This window comes from Physella acuta, unplaced genomic scaffold (genome assembly GCF_028476545.2).
Source record: "Physella acuta isolate Inbredline_101_S28 unplaced genomic scaffold, ASM2847654v3 ptg000386l, whole genome shotgun sequence".
NCBI lineage: Eukaryota > Metazoa > Mollusca > Gastropoda > Physidae > Physella > Physella acuta.
This window is the reverse complement of record NW_026731905.1, coordinates 600,093-622,584: the sequence shown is the minus strand read 5'-3', so window position 1 is coordinate 622,584 and position 22,492 is coordinate 600,093. Positions and strand designations below refer to the sequence as shown.

The 22,492-nt window shown below is 39.5% G+C and overlaps 1 protein-coding gene across 1 annotated transcript in view; it reads left to right on the top strand.

Annotated features, from left to right (window-relative positions):
* The window catches only part of LOC131942053 (uncharacterized), a 30,955-nt gene extending 10,286 nt beyond the window's left edge, over positions 1-20,669 (top strand). The window contains exons 2-8 of the mRNA XM_059301740.1: positions 1,486-1,678; positions 16,819-16,891; positions 17,110-17,195; positions 17,581-17,688; positions 19,082-19,141; positions 19,454-19,534; positions 19,765-20,669. Coding sequence (XP_059157723.1) covers positions 1,604-1,678; positions 16,819-16,891; positions 17,110-17,195; positions 17,581-17,688; positions 19,082-19,141; positions 19,454-19,534; positions 19,765-20,385 — 1,104 coding nt within the window. The 5' untranslated portion in view covers positions 1,486-1,603 and the 3' untranslated portion in view covers positions 20,386-20,669. The remainder of the gene's footprint in view (positions 1-1,485; positions 1,679-16,818; positions 16,892-17,109; positions 17,196-17,580; positions 17,689-19,081; positions 19,142-19,453; positions 19,535-19,764) is intronic.
* The last annotated feature ends 1,823 nt before the right edge of the window (positions 20,670-22,492 follow it).

Below are 22,492 nucleotides of genomic sequence, written 5' to 3'. Positions count from 1 at the left end.
AGGATCGTCTCAAGGGGGGGGGGGGGTTCCAATTTTTACCCGGGGACAAACTTTGGATTTGCACCCCCCCCCCCTCAAACTTTCGATTTAAACCCCCGTCAAGCTTTCGATTTGCACCCCCCCCTCAAACTTTCGATTTGCACCCCCCCTCAAACTTTCGATTTGCACCCCCCCTCAAACTTTCGATTTGCACCCCCCTCAAACTTTCGATTTGCACCCCCCTCAAACTTTCGATTTGCACCCCCCTCATACTTTTTATTTATATACCGAGGGGTCTATGGGGGGGGGGGGTTATGACCCCCTTAACCCCCCTGCCTACGCCACTGTTTCAAGCCCACTAAACCCTAACATGACATTTCAAGCCCACTAAACCCTAACATGACATTTCAAGCCCACTAAACCCTAACATGACATTTCAAGCCCACTAAACCCTAACATGACATTTCAAGCCCACAAAACCTTAGCATGCCATTTCAATTTCACTAAAACTTAACATTTTATTTGAATTCGTTGACATTTAAAAACACCGATATATTTCTTGATTATTGCCTAAATGTTGATCGTTTTGTTTATTCCCGCCCTGCTAGCTTGGCCGTCTGTTAAATTAATTTCAATTTCCAGCAAAAACCAACAATTTTTTTTTATTTTAACGAGAAAATGTATGGACAAACAGCAACCAAACAAAAGATCTTCCTGCCGTAGATATTTTGCTGTCCACATTATTTCCATTTGTTTTCGTAAGAACCTCCCATAAAAAGTCGTCCTAAGCTATATTACCATCTGTTACAAAAAGGAGAACATAATGATCGATATTTTGTTTGTACTATACACAACTTTTTCTAGACCATTCTTGGTTATCATAAACGCATGGATACGCTTAAACCATACCAACCCTCGCCTTAGCAACCACACGGTTTACTTTCAACCACACCAAACTTTTGCTGAGCAACCACTAAACTCTAATCCAGGCACGCCCACTCGACACACCCACCACGTGACAGCTAAATTAATCCCAGGTCAGTGTTTTAAACTGTCGCCCCCCCCCCCCCCCCAACATGACGTAGATAATACGTCTTCCCTGGCTCAGACGTAAATAAGACGTCTTGTCAATCAATGTCACCTCGTCCTTCAGACCAGGCCTGTGTTTAAATATAGCTGACCTGAAACTTCAAATCGAGGCTGGTGTATCTATTCATGGTATCCGCACCGTTTCTAGATGCATCCAAAGCCACTGGAAACAGTTTAAAAATATTCATTAATATTATAATGAGCTGATTTTAAGGATTTTAAACAAATGGATTTTCCAACAAGCTGACGTGTACAGAATTTTAATTCCAATTACTAATCAGATTAGGTAAACTGTTATCTTGTAAAACACTTGAGAAATAAATTACTTTTTGTTTACTTTACCTTGTTCTAAAATATAAATTTAATTTAACTTCTTTATGATTGTTAATTTATGAATATTATGTTTTACTTTTCCAGCCTCAAAACTAGCTGGTCATGTTGATAGTGGCACGCACAAGTGAGAGTGTGTAACGAGCAGGTTCGAATCTCGAGGGGACTGTGTGAACTTCTCGAGGGGACTTTGTGACCCTCCACGATGGCCATCATCAGTTCGTTTCTCTGCTGGTCTAACACCAGAACAGGAAGTGCTGTTTGTGGATATTATACCTTGGTGAGTACTTACCTTCTTGTGTACCTTGTAAACTAAAGCTGGCTTGTGAATTTGAAGGCAAAATCTAGCCCACATATAGACTCTTTACACATATCATGGTACACATATCACGGTACATATATCATGGTACATATATTTGTACGCTAAAATCGGTACATCTGACTTTACATAAAAATTAGTATACATGTTTGAACATAAAAGCTGTTAACAAAACTTATTCACCAAAACTTATTCACACATTCGGTTCATGAACTTGTACAATAATGCCGGCCCATAAACAAACGATGGTTCATGAACTTTAATGTAAACCCCAGTATTGCCATAAGCAAACTGTGTATAGCTTCACGATGCAGGCTTTATACGCCCTAAGTCCTAAACACACCTGAGACCACAGAGACTTATATTAGAAGCTAGATCGTCCATCGATCGAGACTATTTAAAACTAATTCACCGAGTCGGTGGACCCCTGGGGTGTGCCACTAGGACTGGTCATCTGGCCAAGCTGACCAATGACCTGTAAATGACCCTTAAATGACCTGTTATTCAAACAATGACCCGGGTCGTATTCCCCATCCGCCTGTGACCGTTTCACACTGTTTCACCCGACCAGTTATGCCACCATTAGCTGACCACATAAAGACTTGACTATTCTGACCACTGGGCTTGACCACTAGAGTCATTGTTTATGAAGTCGGACGGTATGACTGAAACTCCTCTCTAAGCTCACCAAGACACAGAAACCCATAATAAAAGACCGACGTAATAACCCACCCGGAATCAACACTAAAATAAAATAATTTTTAAAAAGTACGTTTGTCAATACAAATTTCTGTGTGTGTCTGTCTCTGTATGTGTGTGTGTGTGTGGGGAGGGGGGGGGGGCGCTTGCGGGTGAAACAGCGGAAAGCTTTTTGTGATAATATAACACGAGACCTAAATTATGTTTTTATCGGAATAAACGAACTACGAAATACAACAACTTCAATAACTTTATATCACTGATGCATGAAATCCACACCGACGCGTCCATTATTGAATTTCTTTTATCTGTATTCCTTTATTCTTTTTGTAATAAACATTTGCTTAGTTCGCATCTGTCTGTCTGTCATTCTGTCTGTCTGCTATTCTGTTTGTGGAAAATCTTAGAAACTAAATGTTGTTTATTATATTACTTTCATCTTATTTCCTTAACCTTGTTACTTTCATCTTCTGCTGTCTTCTTACGTCCTTCTCATTACTTAACTACAGAATAACTTTACTGTTTCATTACAACTATGGGAAAGAATGTGAATAGTAAAATAAATATTTCGAACTTAACTTTTATCCTAACCTAAATCATTACTAATCTCAAAACCCTATTAAGTATTTTACACTGTACTGCCACATTCCTAAAAAAATACTCAGCAATTTTTCTTCAAGGTATTTACATGTGTACCATAATTTTACATTTCTAAACCGATCGCCTGCCCAGACCCTCCTCCCCTCCCCTCTCCTCCATATTACCAACGAAACTTTTTCTGTCGTTAGGAATGTTAATAGCGACCTAATCCTTCCTTAGTCCACGGGGTCAAGCCTTTCAAAGTCTCTTTAGTGGTCAAATATTTTCGCCCCAAATTTATTGCCCTCCCTGTCACGCTTTGAATGGGATTTTAAAAAACTTCCCACGGACCTTCACATCCATTGTGCCGGCTGACTCAAATCGGCTGCCGGCTGACTCAAATCGGCTGAACCGGCAGGGAGCCGGCTATTGTATGAAAGGGTTGAAAAGCCCAGGAGAAATGCCGTGAAATGTGGGTAAGTAAAAGCAAATATTCAGAGAGGAGTTTGTGCTTTGTCTTCCGTACAGAGATGTAGAGGGGTCGACGGTGGACTTAGCATATCAATTAAAATAGTTTGATTGTAGGGAAGGCTATAATCGCTGAGTAATAGTATGTTAGAAACTGGGCTTGGGTCATTTAGGTGGTGGGTGTGGGTCACTAAGGGTTGGGGAAAGGTCAGTTAACTGGCTAGATGATGACTTAGTAGGCTAAGAAAAAGCTGACTTACATTGTAGGTTGAAAAATAGAACAGTGTAATCAAAGCTAAAGCACGTGGATTTAAGTTAAGTTAGGGCTAAACTATTTTCACGAAAGTATATATAAAGTATATAAAAAATTAATGAAAGTTAGGATATAAAACTTAATGAAAGTTAGGATATAAAACTTAATGAAAGTTAGGATATAAAACTTAATGAAAGTTAGGATGTAACACATAATGAAAGTTAGAATATGACACTTACTGAAAGCCTGGATAAAACACATATCAAAAGTTAAACTACTCCATTAGATAATTCGATTCCCAGATTAGTAGCTTACATCAATGTAAGGAATTATGGTGCCAACACATTGCCCAGCCACCCAAAGCCTTGGTGGTCATCCATAAATGACGTCACGCTTTTTTTTGGGACAATTTCCCCCTCTCAGCCGTCACACATCGTCACAAAAAGCCAGACAGCCCCCCCCCCCCTTTAGAAAGACGTCACACCTCAACCTAGAACAACCCCAAAATGGCAGTTGAATTGTTTCTAAAACATAGAATTCTTTCTAAAATATTAACTGTGCTCGGTCAACATAAAAAATTCAATTTCTAAAGTTAAATGTAACAAAAAATGCAAAAATGTGACGCCAAACTATCTAATCCCCTCTCCACACATCGTCACAAAATCACGACCCCCCCCCTCCCCCTTATGAGTGTCACATTATTTATGGATGACCCCTGTTCAAGTAGATATCAAAACAGTCTAGCAGGCCCGTCTCAATGGGATCCGAACCTTAGTCAACTCCCCCAAACACCAGCTACCACAGATAGACATGTGAGACGCATTCACTGAAAATAAAAACGGTAATGCTAATAAAATTACAGTAACATTGCACAATACACTTTTTTAATGGAGTCGTCGCATTTCACGTGTATTTATTGTTCTAGAAAATCGATTGCTTAAACGAGTCTAAAATTGTTTGCCTCGATGTACGCATTCTATGAAGTCCCCCTCCCCCCACACCACCTTAGTTTTCACCTCTCTACTCACTCACCTTTTCACTCACGTGATGTCATCGACCTTGAACGCGCGGGTTTTTCACCCGATTGCTCATGGTTTTTACCAGTTGCTTGTAACCTGTTATTGATTTAACTTTCATGTCACGGCCAGGTTGCCATTGTTAGTGGCTAGTTACCGGGTCACGTGGGTCATGTCCCCACATTGCCAGCAGTGAGTAATGGGGCAGGTATAGACAGAAGCACGTCAAGTTGGGTTTGGTGTAATGGTCAGTTTTTATTTAGACTTTAGAAACGCTCGCAACATTTGAAGCGTCGCAGTTTCGTCCTAAGAGTGGCATAAAAATAACACGATAGTATTCAAACTTTTTTGTTGTTGTTGACACTTCCTGTGTTTTTAAAAAAATGTAAATTCGTTATGCACAGCTGTAAAATACTTGGTGTTCACACGATAATTGAAATGACGTAAACGATGTCGATAACATCTTAATTTCCCGTTCGTTTCCAATACCTCGGCATACGAAGGGTTAGTGTGGTCAACACTATGTCCAGTCGCCTTTGTTTTCCTAACGTAAGTTTGAATCCATCAGAGCTGGGTAGACTCATGGACGTTCCACTGATTGCGAGCCCGGATTCGAACTCGAGACTCTCGGGTTAGCAGTCTAGCTAGCTCTCTACCCTCTATATCACGCCGTCCCGTAGTATTCTAACTGGTCGAGCATGTTTAAAAAAATTGAAAGACTAATATTTCGCAGAAATTAAATAACCATGTCAACTTTTCATTACGTAGTATCAATTGTCGGACATTTGAAGTAGTCAATCGCTGTTCGGCATTGTCTTTTATGAGCTAAAATAAAATAAATAAATAAAATGTGTAAACATATTTTGACCTTTGAGAATAAGGTTATTAATTTAAAAATATAAACTAATAGAACAATTATATGTTTGCTGTAAAAAGTACGTTTAAAATCATTGTTATAAAACAAATACAAATGTACACATTGGTGGTCGCCCTTTGTATTTGCCCGAGTGACTCATCTTTTTTGTACTATTTTTATTACAAATCCCACCCAACCGACCAAAGAACTCATGCCTTAAAATAAAGGATCGAGTTTTTGTGATAAAACGAATGGACTTGTATCTTTAGACAAAATATTGATTGAGATCTTACATCGAAGGTGATCATTATCGATTCGAGAAGTTTGGATCTATTTTTAGCACCCCATGAGCCCTAGTGGTGGAGGGTGGGGAGAGGGTGAAAATGTTACGGTCGATTGGAGCGTGAGTAATGTTGTGGTACAAGTAAGTGGCTCAAGTAAGCCAGGCATGTTGAAACCTGTGCTCACTTCACACTGGGACGTCCAGTAGGCTTACATGTTTTATGAACACAGTATAACTGTTTATATATAATGTGTATATTAAAATAATTAAAATTTAAAACTTCGCCTATAAATATACAACAATATAGATGGAACAGATAGATCTACCAGTTTTCCATATTATGACAAGAAAAAAATTGTCTGCCCTTGATAACTACGTTTTATTTTTTTTGTCAGAATGCTACACCTAATTAAGCTTAATTAAATTATTGTGCGTACAACGTGTTAATGATTTGTTTATATATAGCGGTGGTTGATTACGTATAGGGGAAAGCCCCTTTTTATTGTAGTCAATATGTGGCCGTAAATGATTCCTCATGATGTTTTACTGCCCCCCCCCCTCCTCCCTCCCATCGCCACTAGTGGTTATATAAACTTACTCTTATTGTTATTGTTATTGTTGGGGATAAATAAAATAACGTAACAATCCAGCCCATCCCCACCCCCAAACTGCATTTTCAAAAAAAAAAACATCTTTTTATTTTTACACTACCATTAATGAAGAAGGGTCGAGATTAGGTATTTAGATCAACTGTTACAAACGTAAATTAATTTCTCTATGTTATTGTTTGAGTTGATCATAACTTATAACACATTAAAAAAAAAACAACAAAAAACTCATGTATGCAGAAACTGTAAATTGATTGTAACCATTTTTAAACATTTGTGGTGAATTTTGAGCCAAAAGAATAAGTTATACCGTCACTAGTAAAGTTTCAAGATAACAGGTTCATACAATTGTTGTTGGAATTTTTTTCTTCTTCTCTTGTTGTGTTTAAAGTGGTCGTTAAAAAACTGACAGAACTGTGTAGTTCATGTCGTCTGCTGACACAGTGACATGGATGACCCCAGGGGTGAAGAGCTGGACAAACACCCGCCCGTCTGCCCCGACACGCCCCCCTCGGCCACCCCGGCCCGCCCCCCTCGGCCACCCGGCCCAGACGTGTAGCGGTGACCCCCTGACACGCATTGTCCCGGCATTCCACAGCGGTCACGGGATTTCTCTCCCAACGAGACGTGCCTGGGGGGGGGGGGGGGGGATGAGTGGCCTCGGGCTCTGACGTTTTGTCCGTCCATCTTGTCAACAAAAATTCCACAGTTCTGCTGTTGTAAGCAGGGACAAGTCGGGTGGCCATGCCACGAGAGTTCCCATCATACCAGTGCCCGATTATGTTGTCACTATTATGGAATCTGCTTAAGCAGGGTGTTACTGGTAGTAAACTAAAAATACAAACATAATTTGCTGAGGCCAACGTCGTCCCAAACCCTAACCCAATCCATACCATGTCCCAAACCCTAACCCAATCCATACCATGTCCCAAACCCTAACCCAATCCATACCATGTCCCAAACCCTAACCCAATCCATACCATGTCCCAAACCCTAACCCAATCCATACCATGTCCCAAACCCTAACCCAATCCATACCATGTCCCAAACCCTAACCCAATCCATACCATGTCCCAAACCCTAACCCAATCCATACCATGTCCCTAACCATCCTAATTAAAAACACCTACCGAAACGTTAAGACTGGCTCTGATCTTACAATACTTGATAGAGCCCGTCATTCAACACGGTGGAAGGGACAGTTCCCAAGATCTTGTAGCTGGTATCGTCGATAGCGATACTTCAAACCGGAACAGTAACCCTAAAGTTAAGTTAACCAATGGATTAACTAGTATCGTTTTCCGTGTGGCTAGCATGTAAAACAGGTACACTGGTAGTCGATAAGATCTGAATCCACTTTCAATTTAATGCTATCTGAAGTAAAAATACTCACACTAAATGCGTTCAAACAAGAAAAGGAATGACAAAATGGTTTGTTGATGACTAATAGTAACGTTCATTTCTACGGGGCGTTCATCTCGGTGGGGGGGGGTGGGGGTGTCAATCTTTGCTGTTCGTGTTCACTTGGCCGTGACCTCTAGCCCGTGACCTACTGTTTGATGTGCCCCCCCCCTTTTAAAAGCCAACACCTGAGCACCCCGTTAGGGACGTTGTACGGTCCCCACCCCCACCCACCGATTTTATCTCTGGAGACGAGGGTGTTGAGGGCACATTCCAACTACCCAGAGACTTTGTACCCCACACCACCACCACCCCACACTGCTCACACATTAAATTAAAAGCATGTCGTCCACGCCAATGCATATACCAACAACCTCTCTGATCTTTCAACGTTAAATAAAGTGTTGTCTGCTGACGAAGACCTTATGTCGAAACATCCCTTGCTACTGTCTTTAAATTAAAATAAAACAATAAGGCCCCCCCCCCACTATAACTGGTCCATAGTCTTACACAGAGGCGTAGCGACCCTTCCCGGCGCCCGGAGACAAACTTTTCGATTTGCACCCCCTCAAACTTTCGATTTGCACCCCCCCCCCCCCTTAAATTTTCAATTTGCACCCCCCTCAACCTTTCAATTTATTTTTCCAACCCATTTTGGCGTCCCCTAAGGTCGGCGCCCGGGGACATATGTCCCCCCCCCCCCCCCTCCCTCGCTACGCTACTGGTCTTACAAAGTTAACATAGTCCTAACAGTAGCTTTAATTTAAGTTTCTTATTTAATTAAATCCCCCCCCCCCCCCAGTGAAAGTGACTTGATTTAAGTATTTGATTCCCAGCATTGAAATAACTTAGCTAAGTTATTCTTACCGGGACTAAAAATTCAATTGTCTATCAGGTGGTAATAAAGTAATTGATTTGAGGAATCAATCAAATGTTCCTAAAGTGACAATACCTCGCCAACTTTGCCAAGCCTTATCCAACGTGTAACAGCTGTCTCAAACCTAACTAACACCTCCCGTAGTGTAACAAATGCAGTTTGTAACATTAGTATTTTAGTAGTGTAACAAATTCGTCTGTCGGTAACATATTTTTAGTAGTGTAACAAATTTTAGTCAGTTTGTAACATTAGTATTTTAGTCGTGTAACAAATTCGGCTGTCCGTAACATCAATATCTCAGTTGTCAAAGGTAAACACAGGTAACACACCACGCTGGGGATTTATGTGAAGGTAAACAGAACTATAATCCCTGGATGGTAACAGATGTGGCCAGGTTTTTAAAAATCTTGTTACCTTTTTTTCAAGTTATATTATTTTTTTATTTCATAAAAAATATGAACAATAGCAAACAAGTAATAATTTGATACAATGGCATGAAAAATGAACAGTGTAATTTACAATTTGTATATATGCTTTTTAGCGCAATTTCCATTCTGGAGAATTGCGTTTATTAACCCGTCATTTCTGGATGTATGCAATATCGATGACTAGTTCCAAAAGCAATTATGTTAAGCAAGTTACGAGGATGAACATAGGCCATAAAAATTCCAGGTTTCTTTCATGGATTTCCCGGAAAAGCCAAAAAGCCTCGAAAAAAATGCAGTTTTTGGCCCATATCTCGGCAACCAGACCACTTAGCGACTTGAAACATTTACCAATCGATTCCTGCCATAATTTAGAACAATATTGCCGAAGAAAGTTTTCAAAAATATCCTTTCGTTCGGTCACAAAATTTTATTTGAATTAATTAAAATTTGGACCGAATTAGTAGGCATTTTTATCCAACCACACCACACGCGTCATCACGTTCAATAGCTGCGCCATCACGTTCAATGGCTGCGCCATCACGTTCGGTAGCTAGGCGCGCAATGGTTTTTAGTCATGTAACTCTATTGTAAATAAAACATGTAAAATACTGAAAAAAAAATTAATAAAAAACGTTTTAATAACTAACCAATGGTTTTACTAACCCTGCTCTTGATTTACGCTACGACAGAGCTATTTTTAGATAACATAAGGAAATTGCGCTTAAATGTCACTAGACTTTTTAATTAACTTGTTTTACTGGTTTGGCTGAACTACACGTTGTAATGTTGTATCGGTTTTTACGATGATTGAAGGTGGGGGGTGGTCTATATAGTTGTACAAGATTTAGTGGACTACAGAGGTTTCTCAGGTTTCTAGTATAATCTGTGCAGTAAAAATTTGGAGCAAATCGGAAAGTTTCCGAGACAGATAAGAAGAGATGTCCGGTTACTATAGCAATATCCGGATACTGTAGCATTGTCCGGATTCTGTAGCATTGTCCGAGTTGTGAGGAAACATTGTCAAGACGGAGCACAGAGTTTGTCCGGATTTCGTAAGACGTGTCCGTTTTAGTAGAGTACAGTCAGGATTTGCTAGAAACTTTAAGCTTATGTAGAAAGGCTCGGGTTTTGTTACATTTTCGTAAAGACGTTCAGATTGAACGTCCGGATTGCTGATGAAAATTGTCCGGGTTTGGCTAACAAAATGTCCGGGTTGTGTAGAGGAGCTGCATCGATCGAGAAAAACAAATTGTCGCCGTGTCGTTTTGTAACAGCTGTCTGACCCGTTGATTGTTTGAGCTATGGGTTATAATTTTAATAGGGGAGGGGTGGGGGGGGGGGGGAATAACAGCATAAGTTTACATAAAGCTAATCTCTGTAATATTATGTGTGTGTGCGAAGGGGACGGGTGTGTTTGTATAGATGGGGTAGGCACATTTGCATACGTGTTCATCGAGCTAACCTTCATAACGTTATGTGTGTGTTAAAGGGACGCGTGTGTGTCTGTGTGTGTGTGTCTGTGTGTGTGGTGAGAGGTGGGTTAGGCAGATTTGCGTACGCTTACATAAAGCTAATCCCTGTAACGTCGAACCTGCTGCGATCGTATTAAGCTCCACTCACACACACGTCACGCTTCAGTGACGCTGTGAGTGTCATCACGCGCTGATGTCACGTGCTATTCTGACATCTAAATGCAAAGTCTTGATCAAGCTGGGATAGAATGCTGCATTACTGACCATCTGTATGCTGCCCATCTCTATTCTGCCCATCTGTGTACTGTCTATCTGTGTACTGCCCATCTGTGTACTGCCCATCTGTTTACTGTCCAATTGTGCGCTGCCCATATGTGTGCTGTCTATTTGTGTACTGTCCAACTGTCTACTATCTCTGTGCTGTCCTCAGTACTTACAAAATCGTAAATCTAAAAAGACTACTACGATACCCTTGCACCAAATCTACACCCAACACAATCACCAACTTTTACACCCAAACCTAATACCAATCATAATCCACACCCTAACGCTAAACCTAACCACGCTGGTTAAAGTTTCCTTATCGGCTTTAGAGCTTATCGGCCTTAGGACTACGTGCATATAGCTCAAATAATCAAACAGATTATTGGCTTGTTCAAGGGCGTTTACTCCGTTCTACATTGTAATTACAATATCTCGTCCTATCTTGCGCAAAACCTCGTAATATGAGATTCTAAACCAGGGGTCTCCAAACTACGGCCCGCGGGCCGGATGCGGCCCGCGATGTCCTCTCATCCGGCCCGCGGAGATCTTTTTGTCCACGGAAAAAACGTTTGTTGGTGATGGCCGAGGAACTGCCCAGAAAAATCAAAGACATGTCTGGAAGAAACTGGCCCCTGAATTGAAATTTAATGGTTAATGCGGCCCTCGGGCTGAAAAGTTTGGAGACCCCTGTTCTAAACCCTGATTGTAAATACAGACAAAAAGAAGACTTTATCCCGTAAGTACTGTTTTTAGCCCAGAACTATTATTATTTGAAGAAAAAAAAATCTTCGTAGTTAAGCAACGCTGTTGACACATACAGACTGATATGCAGGTGGGATAGCTATAATGGTCGTCACGTGATGAGTTGGTTTTGATGTTGGTGAAATGGGTCAAGATTAGAATCTTATAGGGTAGGGAAACAATCAGATTGGGGGGGGGGGGGGGAGAATAAGAATCGGTGTGTGTGGGAGTGTGTGTGTGTGTGTGGGGGGGGGGGGTGATAACCATCTACAATCGACATGAATGAGTGTGTTTGGGAGGTAGGGATCGTGTTTTTATGGGGGTCGCATGTCCGTTTTACAGCGTTTTGTGTCTGTGATATTGGGGGAGTGGAAAACTTAGGTTAATGTATGTAAATTCTGTAGCGGCCCAGGGGTGATATGCGTTCTTTGTTCCAGGGGTGGGGTGATAAAGTTGAATGACCAATACATGAGTCATACATAAGTACTGAGCCAAACACGGGTCACATGAGTACTGACCCAAAAACGGGTCACATGAGTACTGACCCAACACGGGTCACACAAAAAGTACTGCACACACCCTGTGTTAATCAAGAGCTCTTATCAGCTCTCGTATAAACACTAGAGCGGTACCACCAAAACCTATCTGTAAAACTTAAACAACTATACCTTTATCAATTATACCTTTTTGAAAACTATACCTTTAACAACTATACCTTTATCAAGCACATATAAATCATGAAAACACTGGAGCGATACCACCAAAAACCTATCTGTAAAACTATACTTTTTAACAACTATACCTTTAACAAGTATACCTTCAGCAAGCACATGCAAACTATACCACTAAAACTTAACAGTAAAAATATACCTTTTAACAACTATACATTTAACGCAGAATTTTAGCTCCTTTTTTGTTCTACTACTTGAAGGTTATATCTGTAGCATGTTACATTCGAACACAGCTTAACATGAAGACGATCTGTGACACAGAAATGGGACAATACAAACAATGGATTAAAACCCCATGCACAATAATAAAACACAAATCTTAGTTATTCAAACAATAGCTATTGTAACATCAAATCAAGAAGCAATGAAGGAGGGGGGTGGGCATGGTTTAGATGGATTATTGACTTCAATCCCAGCCGAAATATTCCAGAAAAAAACGTTAAAACAAAATGGCCGTCAGTTTTTTTGTCCTGGCTAAAACAACACTAATCTTTATGCAAATTGAAGGGGGGGGGGGGCGTTTTCTTACAGCCTCATCGATCCAGTTTTTTAGCCGGCTCTGTTGAGAACCGGCATTTAGCCGGCACAGTAGGGGGCCGGTCATCAAGTTATGATGGATGGGTTGTCATGACCTAACGTGGGAGCTGGGAATGGCCGGCGTTTTTTTGAAAACGTTTTATTTTAGAACAGCACAATGTAATACTTCAGTACTAGTTGGTTGCTCTATAGTACTGCACTCAACCAGACATCATCGTCAGTTGGTTACTCTATAGTATGTTACTCATCAAAAACAGTGTTAGTTGGTAATTAAATAGTATATTACTCATCAAAAACAGTGTTAGTTGGTAATTAAATAGTATATTACTCATCAAAAACAGTGTTAGTTGGTAATTAAATAGTATATTACTCATCAAAAACAGTGTTAGTTGGTGATTAAATAGTATAGTACTCATCAAAAACATAATTATTTGTTGGTTATTCAATAGAATCTAACTCATCCAAAACATCATTGTTAGTTGGTTATTCAATTGTATACTACTCATCAAAAGCATCATTGTTAGTTGGCGATTCAATAGTATATTACTCATCAAAAACAGCATTGCCATCCCCAATAGTAATGTTCTTAACAAGACATTATTGCTATTGGTAAACTCAATAGAACTTTACTCATCAAAACATAATTTGCTCGTTGGTTACTGAATAGTCCAATAGTAGAGCCTGCATTTTTTTCAACAAAAAAAATCATTGCTAGTACTCTATTCACCAGTATATCACTCTCTAAATATTCACTCACTAGTACATTATTCACTACAAAGTGCACAGTGCAATGTTTAGTGCTAGAGAGCCTCTCTATAAGGAAATGACTAATTCACAAATTCAATCATTAGCGTGGTACGTTAATCAGTAGCTACTATACAGTAGAACAAAAAGTACTACATTCACTGATTGGCTACTGAACATCAGTTTATTCAGTCATAGTACACAAAGTAGTCATAGTACATTTAATTGTAGTACAATCATAGTACACTAATACATTGTGTTTCTTTCCTGACAGCCTTTACAAAAAAATAAAACATTTATTTAAAACGGTTAGACCACAGCGTGATGTATTGTTTAGACGGATTTATTTCTGTGTTGTGTTTAAATGTGTTTAGGTGTGTTTACTAAGTGATTATTCCCTGTTTAAAGTTTGGCATTGAACTTTATTTTCGGAAGATGGAATGATCCTGAATCATCAAAATCCAAAAATATAACGAATAAAAATAAATGCAATGCAAACTTAAATATTCTTTTAAAGTATCTTTTTAGTTAATAAAACAAAAGGTTTGTTTCTTTAAAAAATCGTGTGTTATTTTTTAATCAGAAAAGTTTAAAATGTTGACCATCGCTACAACACGATAATCACATTGTCAAATCCAACTTTTTCCTTTGTTGGGGGAGTGCCCGATTGTGTTTACTTTCGCTTCGTTACGGAGATGAAAGGCCACGGTGGCCAATGTTGGTTCGTTGTCGTGCCGGGATAATGCTCGATTGTGGCCAGGGACGCGTCGCGTTTGAGTGCTAAACACTGAGCTTTCCCTTTCTGCTGGGGGCGCGCGACCAAGCGAGCCTCATCTGAAGAATTCCTCACACTGCAGTTTGTGGTGTGTGTTGTGTGTGTGTGTGTGGGGGGGGGGGGGGATGTCAGCAACACACAACGACAAATCAAAAAACTACACACTGTAAAACAACAGCGGTAAAATAACACAACCACCACCAAACACGACTGATAACAACTATAGAGAAGCCTAGAACTGTGGTTCTCTCGTTTTTCGTTGGTTTCGGATTTCTTCGGTGATTTTTTCGGACACTTTCAGTAAAACCCGAAAGTTTACGTACTAGATCTACATAATTTAGCCCTATAAATTGGATGTCGATAAAAACACATAGTTTTACTTTACCGTAAACATCATGTTTATTGAGGGGCGGTTACTCTTTTATTCTCAACAGTGGTTATTATAAGGCTCCGTTTAGCTGGTAGCTAAAAGATCTCGGTTCGGACTTGTGACCGTAGGACGTCCCCGTGTCTATCCAGCTCTGGTGGGTACCTAATTTACGTTGGGGAAAGTAAAGGCGACTGGGCATAGTGCTGACCACACCATCTCTTCATCTTTCGAGGCTATGAAATAAATGAACCCTACTTTATCTGTCCAATGTCGTAAGAGAAACTGAACTTATTATAAGGCTCGCAATGTATACACTTATCTAATATTTCAAAACAGCTAATTGATTATGGATTTCATTTAGCTGATCGTTGATTGATTATACATCAGCAGTTCAGTTTTTCTAAAACGGGAGTGGGGATAGCCCTAGACTTGGAGTAGTGCTGACGCCCGCAGTAGTGTGACGCAACGTTCAGGCATTGCTAACTACTACACCGTTACAAATACATTAACCAATTTTAGAGTAGATTATCGCAACGTCCACCAACTACACCAACGTCCACCAACCACCAATGCTACAAATGAACCAATTTTAGAGTAGATTATCGCAACGTCCACCAACTACATCAACTACACCAACGTCCACCAACCACCAACGCTACAAATGAATCAGTTTCAGAGTAGATTATCGCAACGTCCACCAACTACAACGTCCACCAACCACCAACGCTACAAATGAATCAGTTTCAGAGTAGATTATCGCAACGTCCACCAACTACAACGTCCACCAACCACCAACGCTACAAATGAATCAGTTTCAGAGTAGATTATCGCTACGTCCACCAACTACAACGTCCACCAACTACACCAACGACCAACGCTACAAACGTATCAGTGCAACGTGCCGCACTGGCCGGTCCGAGAGATCAAAGCGAGAGGTCATGTTTGATTGTGTGTCGCGTGTAGCGTGCCGCGTGTTGGTCGGTACACAGCCCCCATGTTGTCTTTGCGCATCAAGTCACGCAGACATGCGCACTGAGACAATTGAGCCGGATGAGTTTTTGTGTTTTGTTGCCGAACGTTTCGACGGCGACAAAGACCGCTCTGTTGACGTCATGCAGCGGATGTTGACGCAGGCGTCTTGCCTTGCTTGCGGAGGCCGTTGTAGAAATATGATTATTTCTTTGTTCGTGGTGATGTTTCGACGCCCATATCCGACTTTTGCAATCACCCCCCCCCCCTCTCCGACACACTTAAAAAACACTCCCACTCAATTAAGAAAAAAAACTAGACATAAAAAAGTCAATTTCTTCCGGCATTAGAAAATTAGCATATTCATGACAAAAAATGGTATTTGCAGCATATTTTGTCTCCATAGTAACTTGATAGCGTGGGGGTGGGGGGTGTCTATCAATTTAGTCATGGCTGGCGATATCTCTGTCCAATTATAATGACAGGGGTCGTGAGGGGGTATTTACATGGCATCGATAAGCTCCAATTAAGCCGCGATAGGCCGGACCCCGGCCACAGTAAGTAAACTCGTATGTCTATCAAAATGACCGACGATGTTTGGAAACATACTAAATCATTACCGATTGCTTATACGGTTTACACAGGTTTATACATCACCCGTGTCCCTGAGCTTTCAATAGACACAAACAAACACTACACATCTATACCACAACCTGATAGTTATCAAAACTTATCACACATCATACAAGTGGATACTTGTTTCAATGACTTCAAACGTGATACTCATCATACATCACATCAGTTGATATTTCTTAGAGTAACTTCAAAATGTAAAATACTTTTTTTTACACTGAAACTGAATAGTGATGATTATTTTGTATCAGACCTATCATTATAAAGATGGCGTCATGGAAAAAATTAAGACTTCTTCGTGTGCGCCATCAATGTTTCAATAGTTTCAGTTGTACATAGAAAGCTCGCAAATCATAAAATGCTAACTGTTTAAAACCTGTTCTATTTTTATCCACAGGTAATATCCGTTGTGTGCCTGGCCTTTTACATGCTGAGGTACATAGCCCTGGACGAGATGAGGGACTCCATAGGTAAGTTAATCATTTGCTTCATTAGTCACATGGGCAATTATCGATAAACTTAATTAGAGTCTCGACTAGAGTCTACCGTATCTAAATAATTATTGGTATAAGGAAACATTATTGGCGTCTGATATGTTTTCATTAAAAAAAATGGCGCATTGGAAAAGTTTAGTTAAAGTAAATGTTCCATTTGTGGTGACTGAGTTTAAAAGAATTTTTTTCCCCAGAACTAAAAGGCATCGTCTACGCTGGATTCGTTCTCTACTCCGTCTTGATCGGTGTCTCCCTAGTACTGCTACCCGGGGTCTACATGGTAAATATTTTTTTTTATCCATGGCTAGTCTGGATATAGTAAACATTTTCTATTCCTCGATATAGTAAACATTTTCTATTCCTCATGGTCAGTCACGATATAGTAAACATTTTCTATTCCTCATGGCTAGTCTCGATATAGTAAACATTTTCTATTCATCATGGCCAGTCTCGATATAGTAAACATTTTCTATTCCTCATGGTCAGTCTCGATATAGTAAACATTTTCTTTAAGTCAGTTCGGCTAGTTCTTGATAGATCGTATTACTCGAATTCTTTTAGCCCATTTTAAATGAATACAATGTAATAAATATAAACACAATATAAAAATATGAAATTAAAGAAATTTTTTGTGGCCAAGTGTAATTTTGTTTGGTGTGTTGCAGGACCGGAAGTTTTTGTTGTTGCCATGGATATACGTGCTGGTCATCACCGTGTTGTACGAGACGGGGGCCATAGCCCTCATCACCACCGTCCATCTGGAGAAGGAACATGTGAGTGTTGGTTACTTCCCTTTCAGAAACTACCACTAGCCCTTTCAATTAGCCCTTAGAAATTCATCTATAGCTCTCATAATTAGCCCTTACACAATCTACCTCTACCTCTCACAATTAGCCCTTTTACAAACAAACGATCTAGTCTTCTACCTTCGATAAGCCCCTTGAAAATCTATCTCTAGTTCTACAGCCCTAGCTAAACCTCGCTTGCTCTTTGGCGCTATCCCAACATTTCCCATTTCACATTCCTAATCCCCACCTAAAAAATAAAATATAAAAAATCAACAAAGAACAAAAAAGGCAAGAAACAAAAACAAAAATGCCCACAAAGCTCGTGCCTGGAATATCTAGTTTTAATCCATTCCGTCTGATTGCTTGTAGGCAGAAGGACACTAACCTAGTTTAAGTGCGGGGTTTAAAAAAAAATCGATTTAATTTCTAACCTCGTGAAATGACGTCAGCAGTCTGCTCCGACTCCCCGGCCCGGTCACAGCGTTGCCATGGTAACCACAAACACTAACGAAGTACTGGCGCTGTCTTCCTTTCTGGGTTTTGTTATGTTGTTTTTTTAATGTGGGTGGGGGGGGGGGGAGGGGGGGGGAGGATCTAACGTCCGTTCTTGTCTGCTTGTCTGTCTGCTTCTGTCTGAATGGGTGTTTGTCTGTCTCCCACCCTCCCCCTCCCCCATCTCGGAATAAAACGAATAAAACGTCATGCCCTTCGCTCTATCTCTCTCACCTTGTCTGAAAATAAGAACATATTCTCATATAAAAAAAGAGAAAAATAAAATAGTGACTAGTAACTACTCTGACGTAGCTTGTTATATGTACGTCTATTATTGTGTTTGTTGATGATTAATATAATGCAAATACGTGTATAGTTAGCTGTTTGTTGATGACTGATTTAATGCAAGCGGTAAATAAGACCCATGGAACGACATTGTTGGGTGGTAAAGCTTACAAATGCTAACTCAAATTCTGGGGTTCGCGTCCCTGAGCCCACTCAGCTCTGATGGGTACCTGACTCACGTTAGAAAGGCGGTTGTGCATAGTGTTGACCAAACTATCCCTCATATGCCGAGCTCATTGAAACAGATGAATCCTATTTTATCTATGCCATGTGTCTTGGGCACGAGTGGGATCAGATGATGGTGATGAAATAGCCAATAACATAGTTATTCCCCTGTTCGACTAGATAGAGTTATTTCCCTATTAGTACAGTATAGACTTATCTCCCTGTTAGTCCAGCAAAGAGTTATCTCTCCGTTAGTACAGTATAGAGTTATCTCCCTGTTAGTCCAACATAAGTTTATAATGGTCCCATCAAGTAACTGACTAAGAGTCTAACCATTATATCAGTATATTTATGTCTGACCTTTCTTTTGTTACAGGACCTTGACCCCTGGGAGATAGTGGCTGTAGCCTTCTATTGTGTGAGACTCCTAGCCAATGTGAGTTTTCTTCTTCAAGTTTTTAACCACTCATAAAAATATAGTATACAAATGTGTGTTATACACGTTTAGCTCATTCATCCCATTGAAGCTGTCCATTACATCATGGAATATCAAAATAAAATGAAAAATAATAGCCCATAATTTCTACATATATCTTGTTCCAAAATAATGCTATTTATTATTATTTTATTTTTTAACAATTTTCACTGATACACAAACATGCACATTATTTTTGTTTTGTTATGTTGCACAGATTTTTAAAACACTTTTGAGTTGCATAGAATTAAAAAAAATAATATCTATCCACAGTGTTACTGCTTCGCTTGTGTCGTTTCGCAATATCAAGAACTGACGGAAGGAAGAGGAACCTACGAGTTTATTTTTAAACCTGTAAGTTGGTCTGCGAGAATTCTTTAGAAAGCGTACAAAGGGAAGCAACCAAATAAATTGTTTTAAGATCTTGGTTGCCTCCCTTACAACAATTAAATTTAAAATTTCAATCCAATAAAAATTATTACAATTTTTTTTACTTTGTCTTATAATACTTAATTAATTAATTAAATTAATTTAGTAATAATAAATGAGTTTGCACAAATAGTTAACCTACTTTTCTTCTGCAGTGGAGAAGGCAGATGGCAAGAAGCGCTCACCTACCTGACTTTGAAGAATACAACCCACCCTACGGCGCAACCCTCCCACCCTACAGCGAGGACAACCCGTACAAGGAGTTCTCCCCGCCCACATATGAAAATCTAAGAATAGACCTAGAGTCCGCCAGGACTCCAGTGGTTACTCAACACAACTCCAGGAATGATAATCCAAATCTTCCGCTATCGTTATATTTAGCAGACGTTGAAGTGAACTCCCCTCCCCCAGGGATGGATAATCTCTCTCTAACAGGAAGTGATGTAGGAAATTGTGTTGATTATGGAGATTTCCAATACCCCATGGACCAATTAAACTCGTTCTCGGATTTTAGCAATGACACTCTCAGTAGTAGCGTTTCGCCGGAACATTCTCGCTCCAGCAGTTTAGCCAGCGACTACACCCCACCTCATGAGGAATCTAAGAGCCGCCAGCACCACCGGCATCATCGACGGTCTCATGAAGACTCCGGCATCTCCATGACCTCTTTGTCTGGACACTTCCCAGAGTACTCGGAAACAAAAAATTTCCGACACAAACGACGTCCGATCTCGCCACTAACTGTTCACAAACGAACATATATAACGTGGATCTAAACTAGTAAAAACTCGTACATGTGATTTCATTACCTGAAGCAAGAAATAATATAGAATAACTATTAAAGATGTAGATATGGTATATATATAACAAAGTGGTGAGAGTTACTGAACTTGGAAATAAACTTTACAATTGAACTGCTGAAAATTCGAGCTAAATTTAACTCAAGTAGCTGTGACTAAATTAGTTATAGCAAGTTTAAGTCAAATTGGATGGTGTGGTTGAATGGCATAACATTTTGCTGCTAGCCTGAAGATCTCAAGTTGGGATCACTGTTCAGACTTGTGACCAGTGGCGTAGCGAGGGGGGGGGGGGGGCCAGGGGGTGCAGACCGCACAGGGTGACACCATTTAGGGGGGTGACACTAAGGCAAAAAATAGCAAAATATATAAAGAAAAATGATAATTCCACTTAATTAAGTGATTAATTCGAGTGTTAAATAGCCTTTTAAGAGCAAATTTGACAAATCCCGACAATGGTGGAGGGCGCAAATCGAATGTTTGTCCCCGGGCGCCGGGATAGGTCACTACGCCTCTGGGGGGTGACACCATTAAGTGCGACACCCGGTGTCGCACTTAATGGTGTCACCCCCGACCTCGCTACACCACTGCTCGTGACAGTAGGGTGTCCCAGAGGCCACCCAGCTTTGATGTGTACCTCACTTACGTTAGGGAAAGAAAAGACTACTGGGCATAGTGCTGACAACACTATCCCTTCAAATGCCAATGTTAAGAAACATAAACACTACTTCAAATTTAAGTCAAATAATTGTGACTAAATTAGATCTATCCTAATTTAGGTCAAGTAGTGACGTAGTTACAAACAGTATTTCAAGGATGCATTTTCTGTATTAGAGAGATTTAATACAAAATAACAACCAACAACAAAAATTTGAATTTTAGTAATAGGATGATTTCTAGAAAGTTTTCTAGGTTAGGGAAATATTATTCCCTCCACTTTCCATAATTTTTTCATTGAGTTATTAAAACAAGGATGATATTCTCTCAACTATTGAAGCTTCAAGAAAAGTTGATAGCTAGTAAAATCTTGCTCACTATTTACACTTGAGTATGTAAAGTTTTCTAGGTTAGGGAAATATTATTCCCTCCACCTTCCATAATTTTTTTCATTGATTTATTAAAACAAGGATGATATTCTCTCAACTATTGAAGCTTCAAGAAAAGTTGATAGCTAGTAAAATCTTGCTCACTATTTACACTTGAGTATGTAAATTTACCCCCCCCCCCCTCCAATCCCACCTGCTCCATTTCAGTTTAGCGCAAAATACTCAGTATTGGAGGAATCCTGGTTTTAAAATGTTTATTAGGGGGACTTAAAAATGGAACATTTAGGGGATTTTAAAAATATTTCTTCTAAAACTTTTTTCAACCAAAGGGGAATAACTAGATAAAATGTTTAATCTCAAATAAACCTGGGTTTAAAAAAAAAACAACTTTTAGCAATGTAAAAATATTTTGTTTTTACAGATATTAAATATGTATATTCAACTATTCCATTGCTAAATGTTTTTGTAAATATTGTTGAAAAGATTCCAAATTTGTGTATAAATATATGCATTTAATTTGTTTATTTACAAATGATGTAAATAATTAATTGATTCATTAGTGATACACTGGCTAAACTACTCAGTTAATGATACATTGATGAGTTTTGGCTTTGTGATAAAATAAAACAAGAATTGATTTTTTTCCTATGGATATTTGTTTTGTTGTTGTTAAACTTAGTTATCTGGCCTTGTCTGGGGTTTTAAGAGGGGAAGCTCAAGAGATAGAGAAACATCTTTAAGGCAAGACCTGAAATCTTGTGATTGACAGTGTTCGTAGTGGTGTTACAAAACCATTGTAAGGTGTTACAAAACAGACTTTTGGCATAAGATTTCTTAATAAAGTTTAATGAATTACTAAAATATAATTACCTAAATCTCTAGTAATCTACATTATTTAAATACACACACGCATATATATATATATATATATATATATATATATATATATATATATATATATATATATATATATATATATATATATATAAGCACTTTCCTTTTGCTATATGATGGCCACCCATTAGATATCACCAGGGACC